Genomic DNA, 19495 nt, shown 5'->3' on the forward strand with positions numbered 1-19495 from the left:
ATTTAGTCTGCTGGGACTTGTCCCGGCCAGTGGGGGAGGCAGGTGTGGCTTCCTCTCTCGGGAGGGGCAGGTGACCGTCGGGTCTGACTATGGAAAAATGGGCGCCAGACTTGTCCTGCATGACTGCAGCCACTAGAGCCGAGGACCGTTTTATCCCAATTTCCTTTTGGTGAGAGCTGCTGCTAGCTGGAAGATAGCTGCTTCCTGCCTCAAGGACGACAGGAGGAATAGGAAGAGAGGCGCTCCTACGGAGGGGGGAGGACACAGGTAGGACGACTGAGACTTTGCCTGCTTCATTTTTCAATACCCTTTTTTTTTGTCAACCACCGCCACTGGGGCACTGCAGCTGAGCACCGATCTCCACACACTGGCAGCCTGTCCTGCCGGATCATCTCTGCTCAATCTCAGTACATAGAATATATACCCAGGTCCTGTCCTGTATACAGGGAGTCACTCCCTGTATACAGGACAGGACTTGGGTATATATTCCAGGTTCCAATATATATTCCAATAACCAGGGTATTTGTTCTACTCACTAGATATGTATATGGGTCCTTTCCTGTTTACAGTGAGCAGAAAATATACCCAGGTCCTCTCCTGAGTACAGTGTGCAGAATATATATCCGGGTACAGCGAGTAGAATATAAACCCCAATCCTTTCCTGTTTACAGTGAAGAACAAATACCCTGGTTATTTCCTGTATACAATTAGCAGAATATATGCTCAGGCCCTATGCAATATATACCCAGGTCCTGTCCTGTACACAGCAAGCAGAATATATACCCAGGTCCTGTCCTTTATACAGTGAGCAGAATAAATACCCAGGTCCTGTCCTATATACGAGTCCTGTATACAGTGAGTACAATATATACCGACTTCTCTGCCTTCCACCACACTGTCTTCTTAACCTGCTTTGATACTTCCCAGTTCCCTACATTAACCCTGGCCTGCATGGTACAATCAGAAGGCTGCACTACTTCCCTACATTAACATTAACTCTTAAATGAAAGAATTGGGTGTTTCCGGAGCAACGGACTCTAAACTGGCCCCGAGACCCGTATATGTGCCCGGAACACCCCAAAATGTGGGACTTTTAAGGTGAGGTCCACTTGGCATAATTAGATAAATAAAAAACAAACCACAATGGATAAAATGCAAAAGTTTTATTGATACATATTTATCATAAAATTAGATCAAGTGATACTAAATATCAGTGCAGATATACAAAATGATACAGTGAAGTATGGATTTAAGAACCATATCCTGTGATAACGGGGTCACAAAGGTCCCACATGTTTCGCTGCCGTTATATGGGCCTCCTCAGGGACCACAAGGGCCGGTGACCTCCGAATAGGTTAAATTATAAAATCCGGGGCATAATACACATAACTGTACCCAATGGCATGATCTGTGCATCCATCCGGGGAGTATTGATACTCCTGGACAAAATCCAGCTGGGTATGTCCTCCCTATATGGCAGAGACTGAACCGAATAGTGCCAGACAACAGGAGTTTTCAATAGTAGGGCCAGCAATTAAAAAGATTGAAATTGCTGCCTCAAAAGCGTCAGAACGATTCCCCCATAGAGAAGAATGGGGACCTGACAGCTGTGTCTCTGCACACAGTGCAGAGACACAGCTGTCATCAGCTTGCTCAGCGGTGGGTCGGCGGATCGATCCCCCTCTGAGTAAAACAGAGTCCACCTGATGGACTCCGTGTGTGAAAGGGGCCTAAGACAAAAATCTATTTTTTTCCATTTTGGATAAAGTAACAAGGGGGTTATAACCCCTGTCAGTTTTGTTTTTGCCATCTGTGTCCCATTGGGGAGATTTCCCTTCACTTCCTGTCTCACAGCCAAAACAGGAAGTCAGAGGAAATCCCTTCAAACTGAGGGAATCCCTGGTTGTCACCAGAAGTAGTGACCCCATATCCCTTCCAACTAAGGGAATCCCTGGTTGTCACCAGAACTAGTGACCCCATATCCCTTCCAACTAAGGGAATCCCTGGTTGTCACCAGAACTAATGACCCCATATCCCTTCCAACTAAGGGAATCCCTGGTTGTCACCAGAACTAATGACCCCATATCCCTTCCAACTAAGGGAATCCCTGGTTGTCACCAGAACTAGTGACCCCATATCCCTTCCAACTAAGGGAATCCCTGGTTGTCACCAGAACTAATGACCCCATATCCCTTCCAACTAAGGGAATCCCTGGTTGTCACCAGAACTAATGACCCCATATCCCTTCCAACTAAGGGAATCCCTGGTTGTCACCAGAACTAGTGACCCCATATCCCTTCCAACTAAGGGAATCCCTGGTTGTCACCAGAACTAGTGACCCCATATCCCTTCCAACTAAGGGAATCCCTGGTTGTCACCAGAACTAGTGACCCCATATCCCTTCCAACTAAGGGAATCCCTGGTTGTCACCCAAAGTAGTGTCCACATTGAACAGCTGCCCCCTCCCCCCATTCCTGTTCTGATGACCACCCAAAAATGTGGTATTTCCTTTCACTTATAACAGTAAATAGGACGGGGAAATAGACAGAGAGCAATAAAAACCTGGCAGGGTTTCCAAAAAAAAAAAAGTTTTAGTTCTACTTTAATCCTTCCTGGAACTGGCTCATTTTAACTGCCAACTTGCAAAATTGAACTTCCAGCCTAGCTGTGAAACTGCATTTTTTTCTCCCATTTTCTGTACAATTGCTGTTGGAGGGGAGGCAGTCTATAAGAAGTTTGTGGAGCGGGCTTTGTTCCTTCTCCCACACTCACACTGAGCCGAACGCCGCCATGAAAAGGTCTTGTTGTGTGTAAATGACAACATTGAACAGTTAGGTTGCATAAGCCGAGCAGGATTGGGATCTTTATCCTAAAGATAATCATGGATTTACGTCAGTAAGACGTTAGACAAGAAAATTATATCGTTCTTTGTTGTGTATTTGTACTGTTGCAATTTTTAGAATTCTAAAAAGGACGATAAAGGTTTTTTTTTTTTATTTTTGCTGTCTGTGTCAAAAAGGATTTTCACTTTCCTGGTGACGGGGTCAAAAAGGGATTGTACAGTTAATACAGATTTATTACTTGGTGAAGGTGGCATTTCCTCTTGCTCACTGTTGTGCCTCTGGCACTGGAAATGAAAGAGAAACTCTTCTGAGGGGCCACAGATACAACTGTCAGGACTACTAACCCAACTGGACAAAAAGTATTGGCTGCACTTCCACTTAAAAAATCTTCTCCAGGGTCCATTATAACAGCAAACTAAACGTTTAGTACAATCCAATTCCAAAAAGTTGGGAAATTTTAAAATCTAATAACAGAATGTAACGGTTCGCAAATCTCATGAACCTGTATTTTGTTTACAATAGAAAATGTGAAACACATCAAATGTTTAAACTGAGAAAATGGACCATTTTGTTCAAAAAAAGTTAATTTCAAAATTGATGGCAGCAAATGTCCCAAAAAAGCTGGCAAAGTAAGTTATTCTAACAAGGAAGAGCTGAAAGAAGATTTTGTAACAAATTAGGTGAATTAGCAGAAGGTCAGTAACATGATTGGGTATAAAAAGAGCATCTTAGAGAGTCAGAGGTAAAGATGGGCAGAGGTTCATCAATCTGTGAAAAGCTGCATCAAAAAATTGTTGAACAATTTCAGAATCCTTTTCCTTACTGTAAAATTTCAATGACTTTCAATCGATCATCATCCATTCCATATTATTCAAAAATTCTGAGAATGTGGAGAAACCTGCGTGTGAAGGGACAAAGCCAAAATGCAATATTGGATGGTAGTGATTTTTGGGGCCCTCAGATGGCACTGCATTAAAAACAGGCATGATTCTGTAATGGACATTCCTGCTTTGGCTCAGGAATACTTCCAAAAATCACTGTCAGTGACCACAGTTCGCCTCGCCATCCAAAAATGCAAGATTAAGCTCTATCATACAAAGAAGTCATATCTGACCATGATCCAAAAACCCTGCCATCTTCTCTGGGCCAGAGCTTATTTAAAATGGTCTGTTGCAAAGTGGGAAACTGTTCTGTGGTCAGATAAATGGAAATTTGACATTCTTGTTGGCAACTATGAGCGCCGCATTCTCCGGACTAAAAAAGGAGAGGAACCTCCCAACTTGTTATCAGCACTCTGTTCAAAAGCCTGAATCTCTGATGGTATTGGGGGGTGGGGGAGAGGGCAATAGTGCGTATGGAAGGGAAGCTTGCACATCTAGAAAGGCACTGTCAATGCTGAAAGATATATTCCGGTTTTAGAGCAGCATTTGTCCCCATCCAGACAATGTCTTTTTCAGGGAAGGCCTTCCATATTTCAGGACGACAATGCTAAACTGGCTACTGCATCTATGACAACAGCATTGCTTCCTAGTAGAAGAGTCCGGGTGCTTAACTGGCCTGCCTGCAGTCCAGACCTTTCACCAATTGAAAATATTTGGCGCATCATGAAACAAAATATGACCAAGAAGACCCCAGGACTGTCGGATCCTATATTAGGCAGGAGTGGGATAACCTTCCTCTCCTCTCCCAAAACTCCAGCAACCGGTGTCCTCAGTTCCCAGACATTTACAGAGTGTTGGTAAAAGAAGAGGGGATGCTACACCGTGTTAAATATTGCTCCACCTGAACATTTTTTGAGAGGTGTTTCTGACATAAATTTCGGAATTCTTATTTATTTGTTTCTTAAAATGCTCCATTTTCACAGTTGAAAGATTTGATCTATTTTCTATTGTGAATAAAATGGCGGTTATTGAGATTTGCTAAATATTGCATTCTATTTTTATGTAGATTTTGCACAGCACACCATTTTGTTTGGATTTAGGCTTGTTCAGTTTAAGTATAATTTTTAGTACTCTTTACCTGTGTCTCCTGTGTATGTTGGGTGTATTTTTTGGAAGCAAGAAATTATTCTGCACAAAGTTTTTGTTTAAAGCTGAATTCCAGGTAAGGCAATTCTTTAAATGGTTATATTTGTCCAGCTTGGGCCAATGTAAGTATGTACAGTATGTGTCATACCTGTGGGATCCCTGTGAAAGCTGGAAATTACTGTAGTAGGCACCCCTACTACAGTGATCTCTACTACATTCGGTGACCAATGCCGAAACGCCTGCCCTGCTGCTTACTGAACTCTGATCACAGATGATGAGGTCCCCACCCTGTTCCTCCACCTCGTCCAATCTGAGAACATTTTGCATTCATTAAGGAAATGGAAAGTGTTCTATGAAAGGAACCTGTGCTGAGCAAGCATCCTCTAGTGTTCAGTAAGCAGCAGGGCAGCCGCTTGGCCCAGAACCGAAAAGCTAGTGGAGATCACTGTAGTAGTGGTGTAGTATCGGTGCCTACTATAGTGGTTTCCAACTTCTATGGAGGTCCTATAGGTATGGTACATATATACATATCATAAATAAAAAAATTGTGGCACTGGTATTGAATGGGAAGAGTACAAAATGTATATGTTGGGTTATCACGAATTGTCTTTAGTTTTTGCTGGCTGCTGGTCATCACCTCCCTATTGTAAGCGCTGTATTTTTCTTATACGACATACATACTTGTATTGGTCCAAGCTGGTACATTGTAATTATGTAAAAACTGCCATGCCTGGAATTCAGCTTTAAATTTTTAGTCAAAACCTTTTTTTCTTTTCATCAATTGGATAGACTATCGACTGGTTAGTACCCCTGTCAGTTATTTTATTTTTTTTTACTGTCTCTACCCCATCAGGGAGATTTACCTTCACTTCCTTTTCGAGAAGCAGAATGAAGTTAGCAAATCTCTGCAAAGCCAGGAGAAATCCTCTTTTAGACCTTACGGGAAAGGGTGTCACTTTTAAAAGATTTCCCTTCACCACCTCCATAAATGTATTAATGTATGTAATAAGACTTGTTTGTTTTAATACTTTCAGAATAATCACATTAAAGCTATTATTAGGAAAATAGCTGATTGTATTAATTTTACTATTAGATTCTCGTACAAGCAGAGAAATGTATCTTTGAATATTATGGTGTAAATCTGTGTTAAAAATATAATACCCCTGGTTAGAAATGTAGTTTAATCTTTTGTTACAGTACAGAGCAGCAGAATCAAATTGCAGGGGCAGGAAGAATTTATAAAGCAAATAAAATTGTGACCGTTATAAATGGCCTGAAAGGAAAATAGCCAATATGTAGCAAAAAAAAAAAAAAAAAATCATCATTTTATACTCACTTTATGCAGTAAGCATAAAAGGTATATGCTTACCATTGGGACTGATCTAAGGTCTGAAGGTGCAGGAACCTAGACTGATCTGAGGTGTGAAGGTGCATGAATTGGGGTAATTTAAGGTGTGAAGCTGTAGGTATAAAGAATGATTTTGAGGTGTAAAGGTGCAGGTATAGAGAATTATCTAAGGTGTGAAGATGTAGGAATTGGTGCTGATCTGAGGTGTGAAGGTGCAGGAATTAGGGTGATCAGAGATGAAAAGGTGCAGGAATTGCAGTGATCAGAGGCGTGAGGGATCAGAAATTGAGGTTATCAAAGGTGTTAAAGGTGCTGATGTGGGGTTTGAAGGTGCTGGAATCCTGGGTGATCAGAGAGGTGAGGGTACCAGAGTTGGGGTTGATCGGAGGTGTGAGGGTGCTGGAATTGGGTTTGATCGGAGGTGTGAGGGTGCTGGAATTGGGGTTGATCGGATGTGTGAGGGTGCTGGAATTGGGGTCGATCGGATGTGCGAGGGTGCTGGAATTTGGGTCGATCGGAGGTGTGAGGGTGCTGGAATTTGGGTCGATCGGAGGTGTGAGGGTGCTGGAATTTGGGTCGATCTGAGGTGTGAAGGTGCAAGAATTGGGGCTGATCTGAGGTGTGAGGGTGCAGGAATTGGGGCTGATCAAAGGTGTTGGAATCGAGGGGTGGTCGGAGGTTTGAGGGTGCCGGAATTTGGGATGATCAGAGGGGTGAGATTTCTGGAATTAGGGTTGATCGGAGGTGTGAGGGTGCAGCAATTGGGGTCGATCGGAGCTGTGAGGGTGCCAGAATTTGGGTTGATCTGAGGTGAGAGGGTGCTGGAATTGGGGTGATCTGAGGTGTGAAGGTGCAGGAATTGGGGCTGCTGATCTGAGGTGTGAAGGTGCAAGAATTGGGGCTGCTGATCTGAGGTGTGAAGGTGCAGGAATTGGGGCTGATCTGAGGTGTGAACGTGCAGGAATTGGGGCTGATCTGAGGTGTGAGGGTGCAGGCATTGGGGCTGATCTGAGGTGTGAGGGTACAGGAATTGGGGCTGATCAAAGGTGTTGGAATCGAGGGGTGGTCGGAGGTGTGAGGGTCCCGGAATTTGGGATGATCAGAGGTGTGAGATTTCTGGAATTAGGGTTGATCGGAGGTGTGAGGGTGCTGGAATTGGGGTTATCTAAGGTGTGAAGGTGTAGGTATAGAGCATGATCTGAATTGTGAAGGGGCAGGAATTAGGTTTGATCTGAGGTGTGAAAGGGCAGGAATTGGGGTGATCTGAGGTGTGAAGGTGCAGGAATTGGGGTGATCTGAGGTGTGAAGGTGCCGGAATTGGGGTGATCTGAGGCTACCATGTCTCTTATACGAGCGTACACTTTAGTACGCAGATCTGAATGAGAAGATTCTTTGCTCAGTAATGGGGAGAGGAGTCTACGAATCGGCGCCAGGATAAGTAATTGGCCTTATTTTATTTTACTGATTAGTTGCTTTCATGTTTAAAACATTTAAATTCATGGCCGGCTCTAACTGAAGACGTTTTAATAGAGGTGTGGGGGTGGGGATATCCATCTTGTTAGTGTTTATGAAATATCACTCTGTTGCTCTTTGTGTGAATTATGGTCTCTAGAAAACTTTACGGCCCGCATTTAACACACTGAAGTCCGTAGTTGTCGAAGAACAATGAGTGTCTTCAAGCCCAACAGCCAAAACTCTGAGATGTAAATATACTTCTCGCCAAGTATATTCTGATTTATGCCTCCAAAGTTCATAAATCTCCGCTAACCGCTGACGTCAGCAGCACCTAATTGCACGTTCCGCCTCGCCGGTCCGCTTGCTGCTCATGTATATTCATGAATGCCTTGTATTTGTAGAGTCAGTGCCGCATATAAAATGCCATTTACTGGATGATAAAATGACTAGGGCATAGTCCCGTTATTTCCACCCCCTCCATAAAGGTGGCAAAATCACCCTGTTTTCTGAATGTGTTTCCTGTTTAACTTTCCTTCTAAAGCAAATAAAAGCATCAAAAGATTATTACAGCTGTAAACTATTATAGGATGTAAAATTAATGGGACAATCTAGAGAAATATTGCCTGAGCTGAAAGTAGTAAATTGTGGTCTTTGCCTTGTAAAACGAGGATAATCCAGTTTCTGAGTGGTCCTTGTTTCTGAATTTATTTGTGGTTCATCCGAGCGTGGACCGGATTGTTTTTCTTGCTCTTTTATCCGCAAAGTCCTACGTTTTATTATAATCCGTTGGCAGGATTGCGCATTGCTTTGAGGAACTGAATTAGTATTTGTCATAAAGGACGTCGCACTGTCTTTTTATATTTGTATGAATGTGATAAGACTAAAGTGCGTCTCTGGGTAACATTGGAACTCGCCCTCAAACCCCAAACCCTTCCATTAAAAAAAAAAAAAAAGAACTTGTAGCCCTTCTTAACCTTTAAGTAAAAAAAACCTTTATCACTTCACCTCCAGAAGATTTACCCCCCCCCCCCCATATGACCAGGCCATTTTTTGCGATATGGCACTGCTTCTTAAACATAATTGTGCAGTCGTGCTATAAAAATTACTTTTATGTCCTTTTTTTACCCCCCACAAATAGAGCTTTCTTTTAGGGGTATTTGATTACCTCTGCGTTTTTTTTTTTTTTTTTTTGTCGCTTTTTGAAAAACAATAAAACATTTTACTTTCTGCTATAAAACACATCCAATAAAAAGAAGAGTAAAAAAAATGAGGGCAATATGTATTCTGGTACATATACTGGTATGTTTTTGGTAAAAAAAAAAAATAATAATCTAATAAACTTATATTGATTGGTTTACGTGAAAGTTATAGCATCTACAAACTGAGATTTAATTATGGCATTTGTATTTTTTTTTTATACTAGTAATAGTGGCGATCAGTGACTTATAGCAGGACTGCGATATTGCAGCGGACAGTTGGATACTAACTGACACTTTTTGATATTTTGCGGGAACAAGTGACATTAAAACAGTGATTGGTGCTATTTATTCAGTCCTCTGCGGAGTATTTAGCATTTAAAAGTCCGCTTTACATCATAAGTTTGTTTATATCAACTGGCATCATTCCCATTTTTAAAATGGCGTTATTCGATGGAGTTCCATGGTCCAACCGAGGCGGGGGTTCTGTGTATTGTCTGTATAAGTATGGTGGAGTCAGCACGCCTCCCGCACCCCAGGAAAATGTCATATGTGACGAAACGCGGCGGGTCACGGTGTGCTGACGTCACCAACGTTACCCGGAAGGACGGGCAGAGCGTTAAGCGCTTATTGATCTGCATTGTATAAGTGGATTACTTTTATATATCTTAATAAATGTCAAAACTGTTTTACACTATGGAGCCCCTATTATTTTTTCATATGGTGGCTGTTTGATGACCTTTTGGATTTGTGAGTGCGGGACCAGCGTTGACATATAGGTGGATCTTACCGCCCTCCCCCTTGCCAGTGGGTTCTCTTTCCGGGAATTCTCCTGCATTTCATCTTGTTGGAAGTCCTGTAGAGCTTTATAAACGGTGTATCTTGATCCCCTTAGTGGCTGTTTGGCTCCATTACCTGTGATATCCGGTAAGCAGACTTGCATGTGGTGGTGGATTGGTGCACAGGCGGTGGAGGACAACACATCACGTGTCCATTATATATATTTCAAGCATTGATGCACTTCATTTATATTCACAATTTGGGACTTTTTCTTCAGTTTTTCACGTGACTGTTTTATTATTATTATTATTATTCTATTCATCATTGATTTACCCGGACTTTCTTTAGTCATTTTACATGTGTGTTTAATACTGCACGTTTTAAGTATATTCGTTACTTAGTGCCAATTCTACATTTAATTTTCTGGTCATTCACTTTTTATTCATTTTTATCAATCTTAAGCCCAGCTTGTTATTATTATTTATATTTGTGGTATCTCACGGGAAGGTGCAGCTCTTTTGTCTAGTCACTACCGTGGTTATACTTTTTCACTTATATACAGTTTGAGATACTGCATTCCGAAATGAGAGGTGTAGTTGACCTGCTTTAAAAAGAATTTGCATTCAGATGTACTTGTATGGGAATACCAAAACACAGGTTGTAAACCAGCAAGGCAAGTCAGAAAACGGGGTCACTCAACCCACCAGATGCCACCTGTAAGCAGTATATCAGACTGACCCTTGGATGTTCTTGACATTTCAGAATGAAGGATTGCTTTCCTGATATGTTTTGTTACACGCTGTGATCACAAATTGCGTTCCGGTCATTGCTAATGCTGTACGTGTACAAAGAAAAGACCTGTTTTGGCATCTGTCTTATCAAATACTCATTTTGACCTTTCGCTCTTCTAAAAATAATGGAAAAAAGAATGCAGTGAAAACAAAAAGTGGAAGGGGCTGACTGACATTCATTGCCCTCCAGAGAGAAGGCTATTTCAGGACAAATTCCTTATGAATGGACGTGATTTTATTGTATGTTGGCGGCACAGGTTAGGGGATTATCAGGATATCCGTTATCCAATTATATATGCCAAGAGGACAAACAAGGAAATAATCAAAGCTAGTAATGATGGCAGAAAAAAAGATCTGGCCTCCAAGTATTTTTCCTGCTGTGTCTGGGTGGAGCACTTAGTTAGATTACAGAGTACTTTTGATGGAGATGTCTGAGCTGGGTAAACTCACCTGCGCCTGCATTGGTCAGACATTGTCGGCTGCCAAGTATTTATACAATGATGGGTGTTGTGCCTTGTGAATGGGCTGGCAATACACAGGGAGGGTCCATGGCACCTACTGCATATGAGAATGCCACTTCAGAGCTCATGGAGGACATCAGCTATGAGGAAAGACTACAAGCACTGAACTTATTCTCTCTGGAGAAGAGACGATTGAGGGGGAATATGATATCAATATACAAATACTGTACTGGCGACCCTGGCATAAGGAACAAACTTTTCAGAGAAAAGGAATACAATAAGACACGTGGCCACTCACTAAAACTTGAGGAAAAACGGTTTAAGCTAAAAATACGTAAGGGGTTCTTTACTGTCAGAGCAGTAAGGATGTGGAATTCTCTTCCACAAGCAGTCGTATCAGCAGGGAGCATTGATAGTTTCAAAAAACTATTAGATGGGCACCTTGGAGACCACAACATACAGGGGTATACAATGTACAACATACAGGGGTATACAATGTACAACATACAGGGATATACAATGTACAACATACAGGGGTATACAATGTACAACATACAGGGGTATACAATGTACAACATACAGGGGGTATACAATGTACAACATACAGGGGGTATACAATGTACAACATACAGGGGGTATACAATGTACAACATACAGGGGGTATACAATGTACAACATACAGGGGTATACAATGTACAACATACAGGGGTATACAATGTACAACATACAGGGGGTATACAATGTACAACATACAGGGGGTATACAATGTACGGTTAACAGCAAACACACACACACACACACACACACACACACACACACACACACATCATAGGTTGAACTGGATGGACTGATGTCTTTTTTCAACCTCACAAGCTATGTAACAGTGCTCAAACAAATCCCAGATGCCAGGTCGTCATGGCCGACTATAAATTGCATCCCGGTGCCTGGGCTTTTGTCAGATGCCTGCATCCGCCACCCACTTGCCGACCGCGCTATAGCTGAGAGACGGCCGGCCAGAACCTTGCGCTTTCGAGGAATGCTTTGGGTGCGCTCTGTCATCGTTTTGTCCTTTTGGAGATACAGTGCCAATCCCAGTGGCCCTTTACCATGTAGTCAGCTGTGTCCAATCACAGCTGGTCACATGTAAACAAATTTATAATTCTTATGATTATTGTACAGGATTTATATAGTGCAAACAGTTTGCGCAGCGTTTTACAACATAGGGCCAGACAGTACAGTTACAGTACAATTCAGTTTGATACCAGAGGTATCAGAGGGCCCTGCTTGTTAGAGCTAACAATCTAGTGCTGGTTAACGGCATTTCCTTCCCTTAGCTCTGTCGCAGCGAGAGTAAAGGAAAGCCGATAACCTGTGAGCGGGGACGTTTACACTGATTTACCAGTGCCGCCTCATCACCGCACAACAGTGAAGAACAAAAATTACTTTTATGCAAAATGTTATTAAACGGAAATTAACAGAAAAAGGATATAAATAAAATGAAATAAATCCACCTTATGCCAAATGCCACACAGTGTGACTTAGTAACGCACTGCCTCCTAGGATTTTTTTTTGCAAAAAAAAAAAAAAACCCAGCGGTGTTTAACCACTTTACGACCAGTCACTGTGCCTCTACTGCGGCACAGTGGCTCATTCCCATCCAGCGACGTAGACCTACGTCGCTGGACTCCTCCCCTTGTGGGCGGCGCCCGCGCCCCGCCGGAGGCTCGCTCCCGCTGTTTTCAGTCACAGCGGGAGTCGGGCCAGGGTAGGAGCGGCGGCGATCGCCGCCGCTCTTCCCCGATCGTCGGGGAATCGAGTTTGGCGATCCGCTCGCTTGTGTAAACAAAGCGGGCGGATCTCCTAAGTGACAGACAGTGACAGATTGCAGGGTTCAGCATAGCTGAACATCCGATCTGTCCTTGTGTCACTCAGTCCCCTCCCCCCACACACGTTAGTAAGCACCAGGCATACATTAACCCCTCCCTCTCCAATAAAATTAACCCCTTCCCTGCCAGTGTCATTTTTACAGTAACAGTGCATATATATAGCACTGATTACTGCAGTAATGTCACTGGTACCCCTAAAAGTGTCAAAAATGTCAGTCAGGGGTCCGATCTGTCCGCCGCAATGTCGCAGTCCCGCAAAAAAAATCGCAGATCGCCGCCATTACTCGTTAAAAAAAAAAAACACCAAAAATGACAGAAATCTTTCCCTTAGTTAACGCAATAACTTTTGTGCAAACCAATCAAAATACGCTTATTGCGATTTTTTTTTTTTTTTTTTTTTTTTTTTTTACCAAACATAGGTAGCAGAAAACAAATTGGCCAAACATTTTAAAAAAAATTTATTTTTTTATTTTTTTGGTTTTTTTGGGGGGGAATTTCATATAGAAAAATGTGAAAAATATTGTTTTTTCAAAATTTACGCTTTTTTTTGTTTATAGCGCAAAAAGTAAAAATCGTACAGGTGATCAAATACCACCAAAAGAAAGCTCCGCACGACCACGCAATTGTCAGTTAAAGTCACACAGTGCCGAATTGCAAAAAGTGGCCTACAGATTCTATCTTGTAAAAGTATCAACGACCTGATCACTGTGTTGTAAACAGCCTGTACACAAAGCAGAGCTGTGGGAGGAGCCCAGCAGACCCCACCCACTACATGCTGTCAAGACCAGTCACCCTGCACAAGGAAAGGACAGCAGTGAGCGGTCTTTCTTACAGGAAGCCTCACACTGCTTTACTGCACAAGAGGTAAATAGGTCACACTTTGTAGCATTTGCACATGTGCGCACAAATGCCACCAGACAGTATAGTTGAAATCTGCCATAACATGACTTCATTTGTGTGCACGTGCAGCTATCCCACCGTGCGTATGCGCCACCAGTCACCGCCAGTGCCTAGATACTCGGAAGACACAGGTGGTGCATATGTAGAAATGTAACATTTACGGAATTTTGAAGCCATGAGAATTTTTTTTTTTTACAAATTGAAAGTGATTTTGTTTCACTGGGAAGGTGAAATGCAATGTATATAAAAGTATTATACTTGAAATAAGTACAGTTTATTCTGGAAATAACAAACTTTTTATAATGATCCAGAAGCAGCAGAAAGAGAGTGAGAGAGAGAGTGTTTCTGGAAGGAGAACTCTGGAGGGAAAAGCTCCTCCCACTTTCATTCTGGTCTTCATCATTTCATTCTATAAATAATTTTCCTTCATTTTCACCCTGCTATGCACTTTCTGTACCCAGAAAAATATTCTATAAGTGGACTGATGATAAATGTTCTTCGTCATACTTCCAGAGTTACTTCCATCAGTGTTATTAGCAGTTCACCAATTGGCTGAACGGTTTCATGTTTTCTTTTCAGTCCATATGGTGCCACTGCAAAACAAAATCCCACCGATGGCCGCTTAAGCTTTCAGAATGAATAATGATACCGACTTGTATGAAGATTTAAATAACAAACCTCAACTTATTGATCAAGCAAAACTTTCCTTCTCGTTTACGTAAACTTGTCAGCAATCAGGCCAGAGAAGGGCCCTTGGGACGGCTCTACGTGAATATTTTAAGAAAAATAATGACGCTTCGCCTGTTATGATGTTTATGTAGCAGTTTGCTGGTTGTTAGTGACTTTCTTTGCACACAAAGTGCTGATTTTGTGCCCTAAAACATTTTTTTTCTCCCTACAGACTGTTCTCTTTGCATACGGAAGTTCCTGTCATACAAGACTCAGTGTCCCACCTGCTTCGTGGTATGTTCTAAACTTTATTTCAGTTTAATGTCCTGCCAATGCAGATTTTTGGAATTTTCTCTTTTTCAGAGGGAGCATTTTAATGACGGTACACAGAAATTAAATTCATCATTCGTGTTGTCTCCCATTAGAATTGAGGCGATTTGTACACTTGTGTTACTTAATGTCCTTTTAAAATATATAGTAGGGGTGCACCGATCCGACTTTTCTAGTCCCGATACCAATGCCTGGCTTTGTGTATCTGCCGATACCGACCTGGAACTATTGTTTTGTTATAACAATTGTGCATTCAAAATCTAAAATATGTGCAATCAAACTCAAAATTAAAAACAATAAAATGTAGCCACAAGAAAAAAAAAAAGTTTTTCTCTAGCGCTCATTGACAGACGTAGTCCTCGGTGATACACCACCTTCGGGTTATGTTGCCTCCACAGGAGCAGGACTAGACAGGAAATTAAAAAGCTCTGGCCACACCCTAGGGGCAGTCCCAGAGGGTATATCCTCTCTCTCTCTGCCTCAGCAAATCAGTTATTTTCTGTCTAGTTAGGAGTAAGGACCTAGATACCTTGCTGGGATCTTAGGTCCTGGCAAGATTTTTTTCTTAAAGGATTTTTTAGACAGCTTTTTTTCTCCAGTGTTCCTGTGAGATCTTCAAGCAAGAAAGCTGAACTGGGCGACGGGCTGGATGTTGAGATCCGGTGGTCACCCCAGTTCAGCCTACGAGCGCGTGCAGGCCATAGCTCCGCGCTGGGTCGGCCGCGACAAAGTCCCATTAAAGGACTGACCCCGCGAGTTAAACGTCTCGCTGAAACGCCAAAGACCATGAGTCACGGCGTCCATATCGGTCGACAGCCCTCCCGCCCCGGTGGAGAGGGGTACTGTCAGGAGTTGGTGCCCGCCTGGTTCCGGTATGGTGAGTAGTATGTTCCCCCTTTTCCCCTGACGGGTCTTGTGGTGAACGCGGGCCCCTCTCTGTATGGTAAGATAGAGTCCCTCTCTATCCTATAAATGACACAGATCCTCCCACTTTGAGTGTGATTTTATGTGCAAAAAGCCAGGAGGCTTGGTTTGGGAGCTAACAATCTAATTGTATACATGTTAAAAAGATTATAATCTGTGGCATTCTGGGAATCTTACAGTGATAAGAATAAGCTACCTACCAGTCAGAAGCCACGGACATGTAGACTGCCTTCCTAATCAGATCTCCAGCTATTAGCAGGCCTCCCGAATGGCCATGCGGTCCGCCAGGGCCGGTACCGCCAACCACGCCAAATCCCCATGCAGAGAGAGTGTTGTGTGCCCTGCAGCACACCGCTATTCAGTACAGGCCGCCGCCATTTTTTTTGCTGGATCGCACGAGCCGCCATTTTGGCGTAGCCTCGTGTCTCCAGCATGGGGGCGGCTATGTTTGAGGTGATCCAAACACCTTGTGGAGCTAGGGGAGGCGCCGGAAGGCGTGCAGAGGGGCGGAGCCGCCTCATTTCTTCCTGGGCAGCCAGCCAAAAGACTTCCTGTTTGTCAAGACAGCGCTGTAACCTGTTGCAGTTAAACTCTGAGCATCAAGTGGTGAGCCTGGGGGTCTATCTCTCTCTCTCTCTCGATCGATAGGGATCCCTAGCAGGTAACACTAAGGGGCTTTTTGTGGCGCTGGGGGTCTGAAAAAAAAAAAAAAAAAAAAGTTTATTTTTGAATTATATTATCCAGGAAGTGACTGGAATTATCATGGACCCTGCCACACATATTCCCCCACCTGTTTCCCTCGAGGGGGCCACGGGACCCGCCGGTGCACAGAGTGTAGAGTCATTTACAGCAATTTTGGAGTCTATGGTGGCTCGGGTGGAGGCGGCCTGTCAGGGACGGGGGTCAAGGAAGCGACCCCCGCCTACCCCTATACTATCTGACACCTCTGACTCTGATTCAGAGATGGTCACTGCAGTTGCAGGTTCCTCTGCAAAGGCTGTTATCCCAGGTAAAGCCCCCTCAGACAGTGAGGAGGACGCTTCTTCTCTTGCTATAATTCAGGAAGAAGCATTGGTGGACGCACTAGTTGTGGCAGTGCAGGAAACCTTAAAACTTGAGGCTTTACCGGCAGAGGCAACTGAAACAGAGATTCCTTTTGGTACTAATAAGCCCATCAAAACGGTGAAGGTTTTTCCTGTACCCAAGTGTTTCGGTAATCAGATTAAGGGAGAATGGGAGCATTCTAAACGTACCTTTACTATTTCCAAGCGTATTGCTAGACGCTATCCGTTTGAGGAATCCATCATTAAGAAATGGACGGTACCACCAGTGGTGGATCCACCTATTTCCAGGCTGAATAAAGCCACGGTTATCCCAGTGGAGGACACTTCGTCCTTTAAGGATCCGGTGGATCGAAAGATGGAAGCAGAGTCCCGCACCATCTTCTCTCTGATAGGGTCAGCATTTAGACCAGTAATTGTTATTGGTCTAGTTTCCCAGACACTTACGGAATGGGCGAAAATGGTACGCCAAGACCTTAGGGGAAAAGATATTCCCCAGGAGACATCTGATTTGATGGAACAGATTATACAAGGGCTACAGTTTATCTGTGACGCAGCCTTGGACACTACTCCCTTATTAGAGCATACATCTATGTCAGCGGTGATCCTCAGACGTGTGCTGTGGTTAAAATGCTGGTCAGCTGACCTAGCTTCCAAAAAGACCTTGACAAATCTCCCTTTTCAGGGGAATCGTCTATTTGGGGCCAACCTAGATGAAATCATCAAGGATGCCACTGGGGGCAAGAGCACTTTTTTGCCACAGGCTGCTAAAGCTAAGGGACCTCGCAACAAGCGAGGACCTTTCTTTACCGCCCATAAAGGGCGCCCGGCTGGTACTAGCGGGAAAGGCAAGACTCCTCCAGGAGGGTTCAAGAAGGGCTGGTCGGACAAGCAGAGGACCAACCCAGCCAAACCCGAAGCAAAGGAGTACACAGCCTGAAGGTGCGCCCCCACCCGGTTTCAGGGTGGGGGGACGTTTTCACCGGTATTCAGGACATTAGATCGAGCTTCAACCACTACTACCGGTGCGATTCTTCCCTTCCAACATTTAAGTACTACAGGAAGCGGTAGTTACCGTTCCCTGAATAGATCTTTTCCTTTACCTTTTCCTAAGATTAGTCCCTATACCTCACAGGAATCGGATCTGGTTGACCAGATAGGCCAAGTAGCCTCTAGTCGGGTGACTTCGGTCCCTGAGGTTCAACCAGAAAAGATCACCCTTCCTGATAACAATCAGGTATCTGATAAATGTGTGGGAACAGAAAACGACCAGACTTTCTCGGATGGTCGGGGCCAGATACCTCTAGGGACGCCTGGTTCAGATTCTATCAGCGCCAGTGGTCCTAGAAATTCTAGGCTGGCCTCCTCAAGCCGGCCTGGCCGACTTGGACATGCTAGTCGCAGACGTTCCGTGGGAACTTCGTCTCAGGGAGTGTCTGTGGTCTCAAGGACCAATTTACCATCATGCTTTACAGTCGCTGGGTTTAATGGCCTGGCCATTGAGACCCAAGTACTGAAGGACAGAGGTTTGTCTACTTCAGTCATTCCTACCCTTATTAAAGCAAGGAAAGCGACTTCCAGCAAGGTCTATTATCACACATGGAAGACTTATATTGCGTGGTGCGAATCTTTAGGATTTCCTCCACGTACCTATTCGGTGACTCGAATATTGGCCTTTTTGCAACAAGGGGTTGAGCAGAAGCTAGCCTTGAGCACCATCAAGGGTCAAGTTTCAGCATTAGCAATCTTCTTTCAGAAACCTTTAGCTACCAAGTCCTTGGTGCGGAATTTCATCCAGGGGGTGCGGCACCTGGCTCCTCCAGTCCGCGCGCCCTTACCGCCCTGGGATCTTAATTTGGTTTTGTCGGTTCTACAGAAACCTCCCTTTGAAAACATCAGGGAGATTCCCTTGCTTACTTTATCCCAGAAGGTGGCCTTCTTGGTGGCTATTACTTCTGCTCGCAGGGTGTCAGAACTGGCTGCATTATCATGCCAGTCCCCATACCTAGTGATTCATAGGGATAAGGTAGTACTTCATCCTAAGCCATCTTTTCTTCCTAAGGTGGTTTCAGATTTTCATCTGAATGAAGATATTGTACTACCTTCCTTGTGTCCTCAGCCCAAGCATCATCGGGAACATGCGTTGCATTCCTTAGATGTGGTTCGGGCAATCAGGGTATACCTGAAAGCTACGGAATCATTCCGTAAGACGGATTCACTTTTTGTGATCACGGATGGCCCCAGAAAGGGTTTGCCTGCATCTGCCGCGACCATTGCCAAATGGATTAGACAAACGGTGGTACAGGCTTATTCTATTAAGGGTCAGAGTCCTCCGTTCCCTGTTAGGGCGCATTCCACTCGAGCGCTCAGTACTTCCTGGGCCTTTCGCCATCAGGCATCAGTGGTCCAGGTATGTAAGGCGGCCACCTGGTCGTCGGTACATACCTTTACAAAATTCTATAAAATTGATGTGACGGCATCGGCGGATGCCTCATTTGGCCGCAAGGTTTTGCAGGCCGCAATTTGAGGAGACCGGTGGTCTACCTCGAGGGTTTTTTTCTGTTTGAAAAAAAAAAAAAAAAAATTTTTTTTCTTTTTTGTTGAGTCTCATCATTAAGGATGAGCATTGTAAACTTCTAGTTGGCACCGGTTGGGCCTTCTAGATTGGGATTTGATTTCCATTTTCCCACCCCTCATTTGTGATACTGCTCTGGGACGTCCCGAAGGTGGTGTATCACCGAGGACTACGTCTGTCAATGAGCGCTAGAGAAAAATGGATTTTTGTAAAATCTTACCGTAAAATCCTTTTCTCTTAGCTCATTGA

General features: G+C 43.7%; 1 protein-coding gene across 1 annotated transcript in view; it reads left to right on the forward strand.

Moving 5' to 3' along the window:
- Window positions 1-19495, forward strand: part of RAD18 (RAD18 E3 ubiquitin protein ligase) — a 506049-nt gene that overhangs the window by 24561 nt on the left and 461993 nt on the right. Inside the window, exon 2 of the mRNA XM_082265473.1 lies at window positions 14589-14650. Coding sequence (XP_082121599.1) covers window positions 14589-14650 — 62 coding nt within the window. The remainder of the gene's footprint in view (window positions 1-14588; window positions 14651-19495) is intronic.

Source organism: Pelophylax lessonae (genome assembly GCF_965119305.1).
Source record: "Pelophylax lessonae genome assembly, chromosome: 8".
Taxonomy (NCBI): Eukaryota; Metazoa; Chordata; class Amphibia; order Anura; family Ranidae; genus Pelophylax; species Pelophylax lessonae.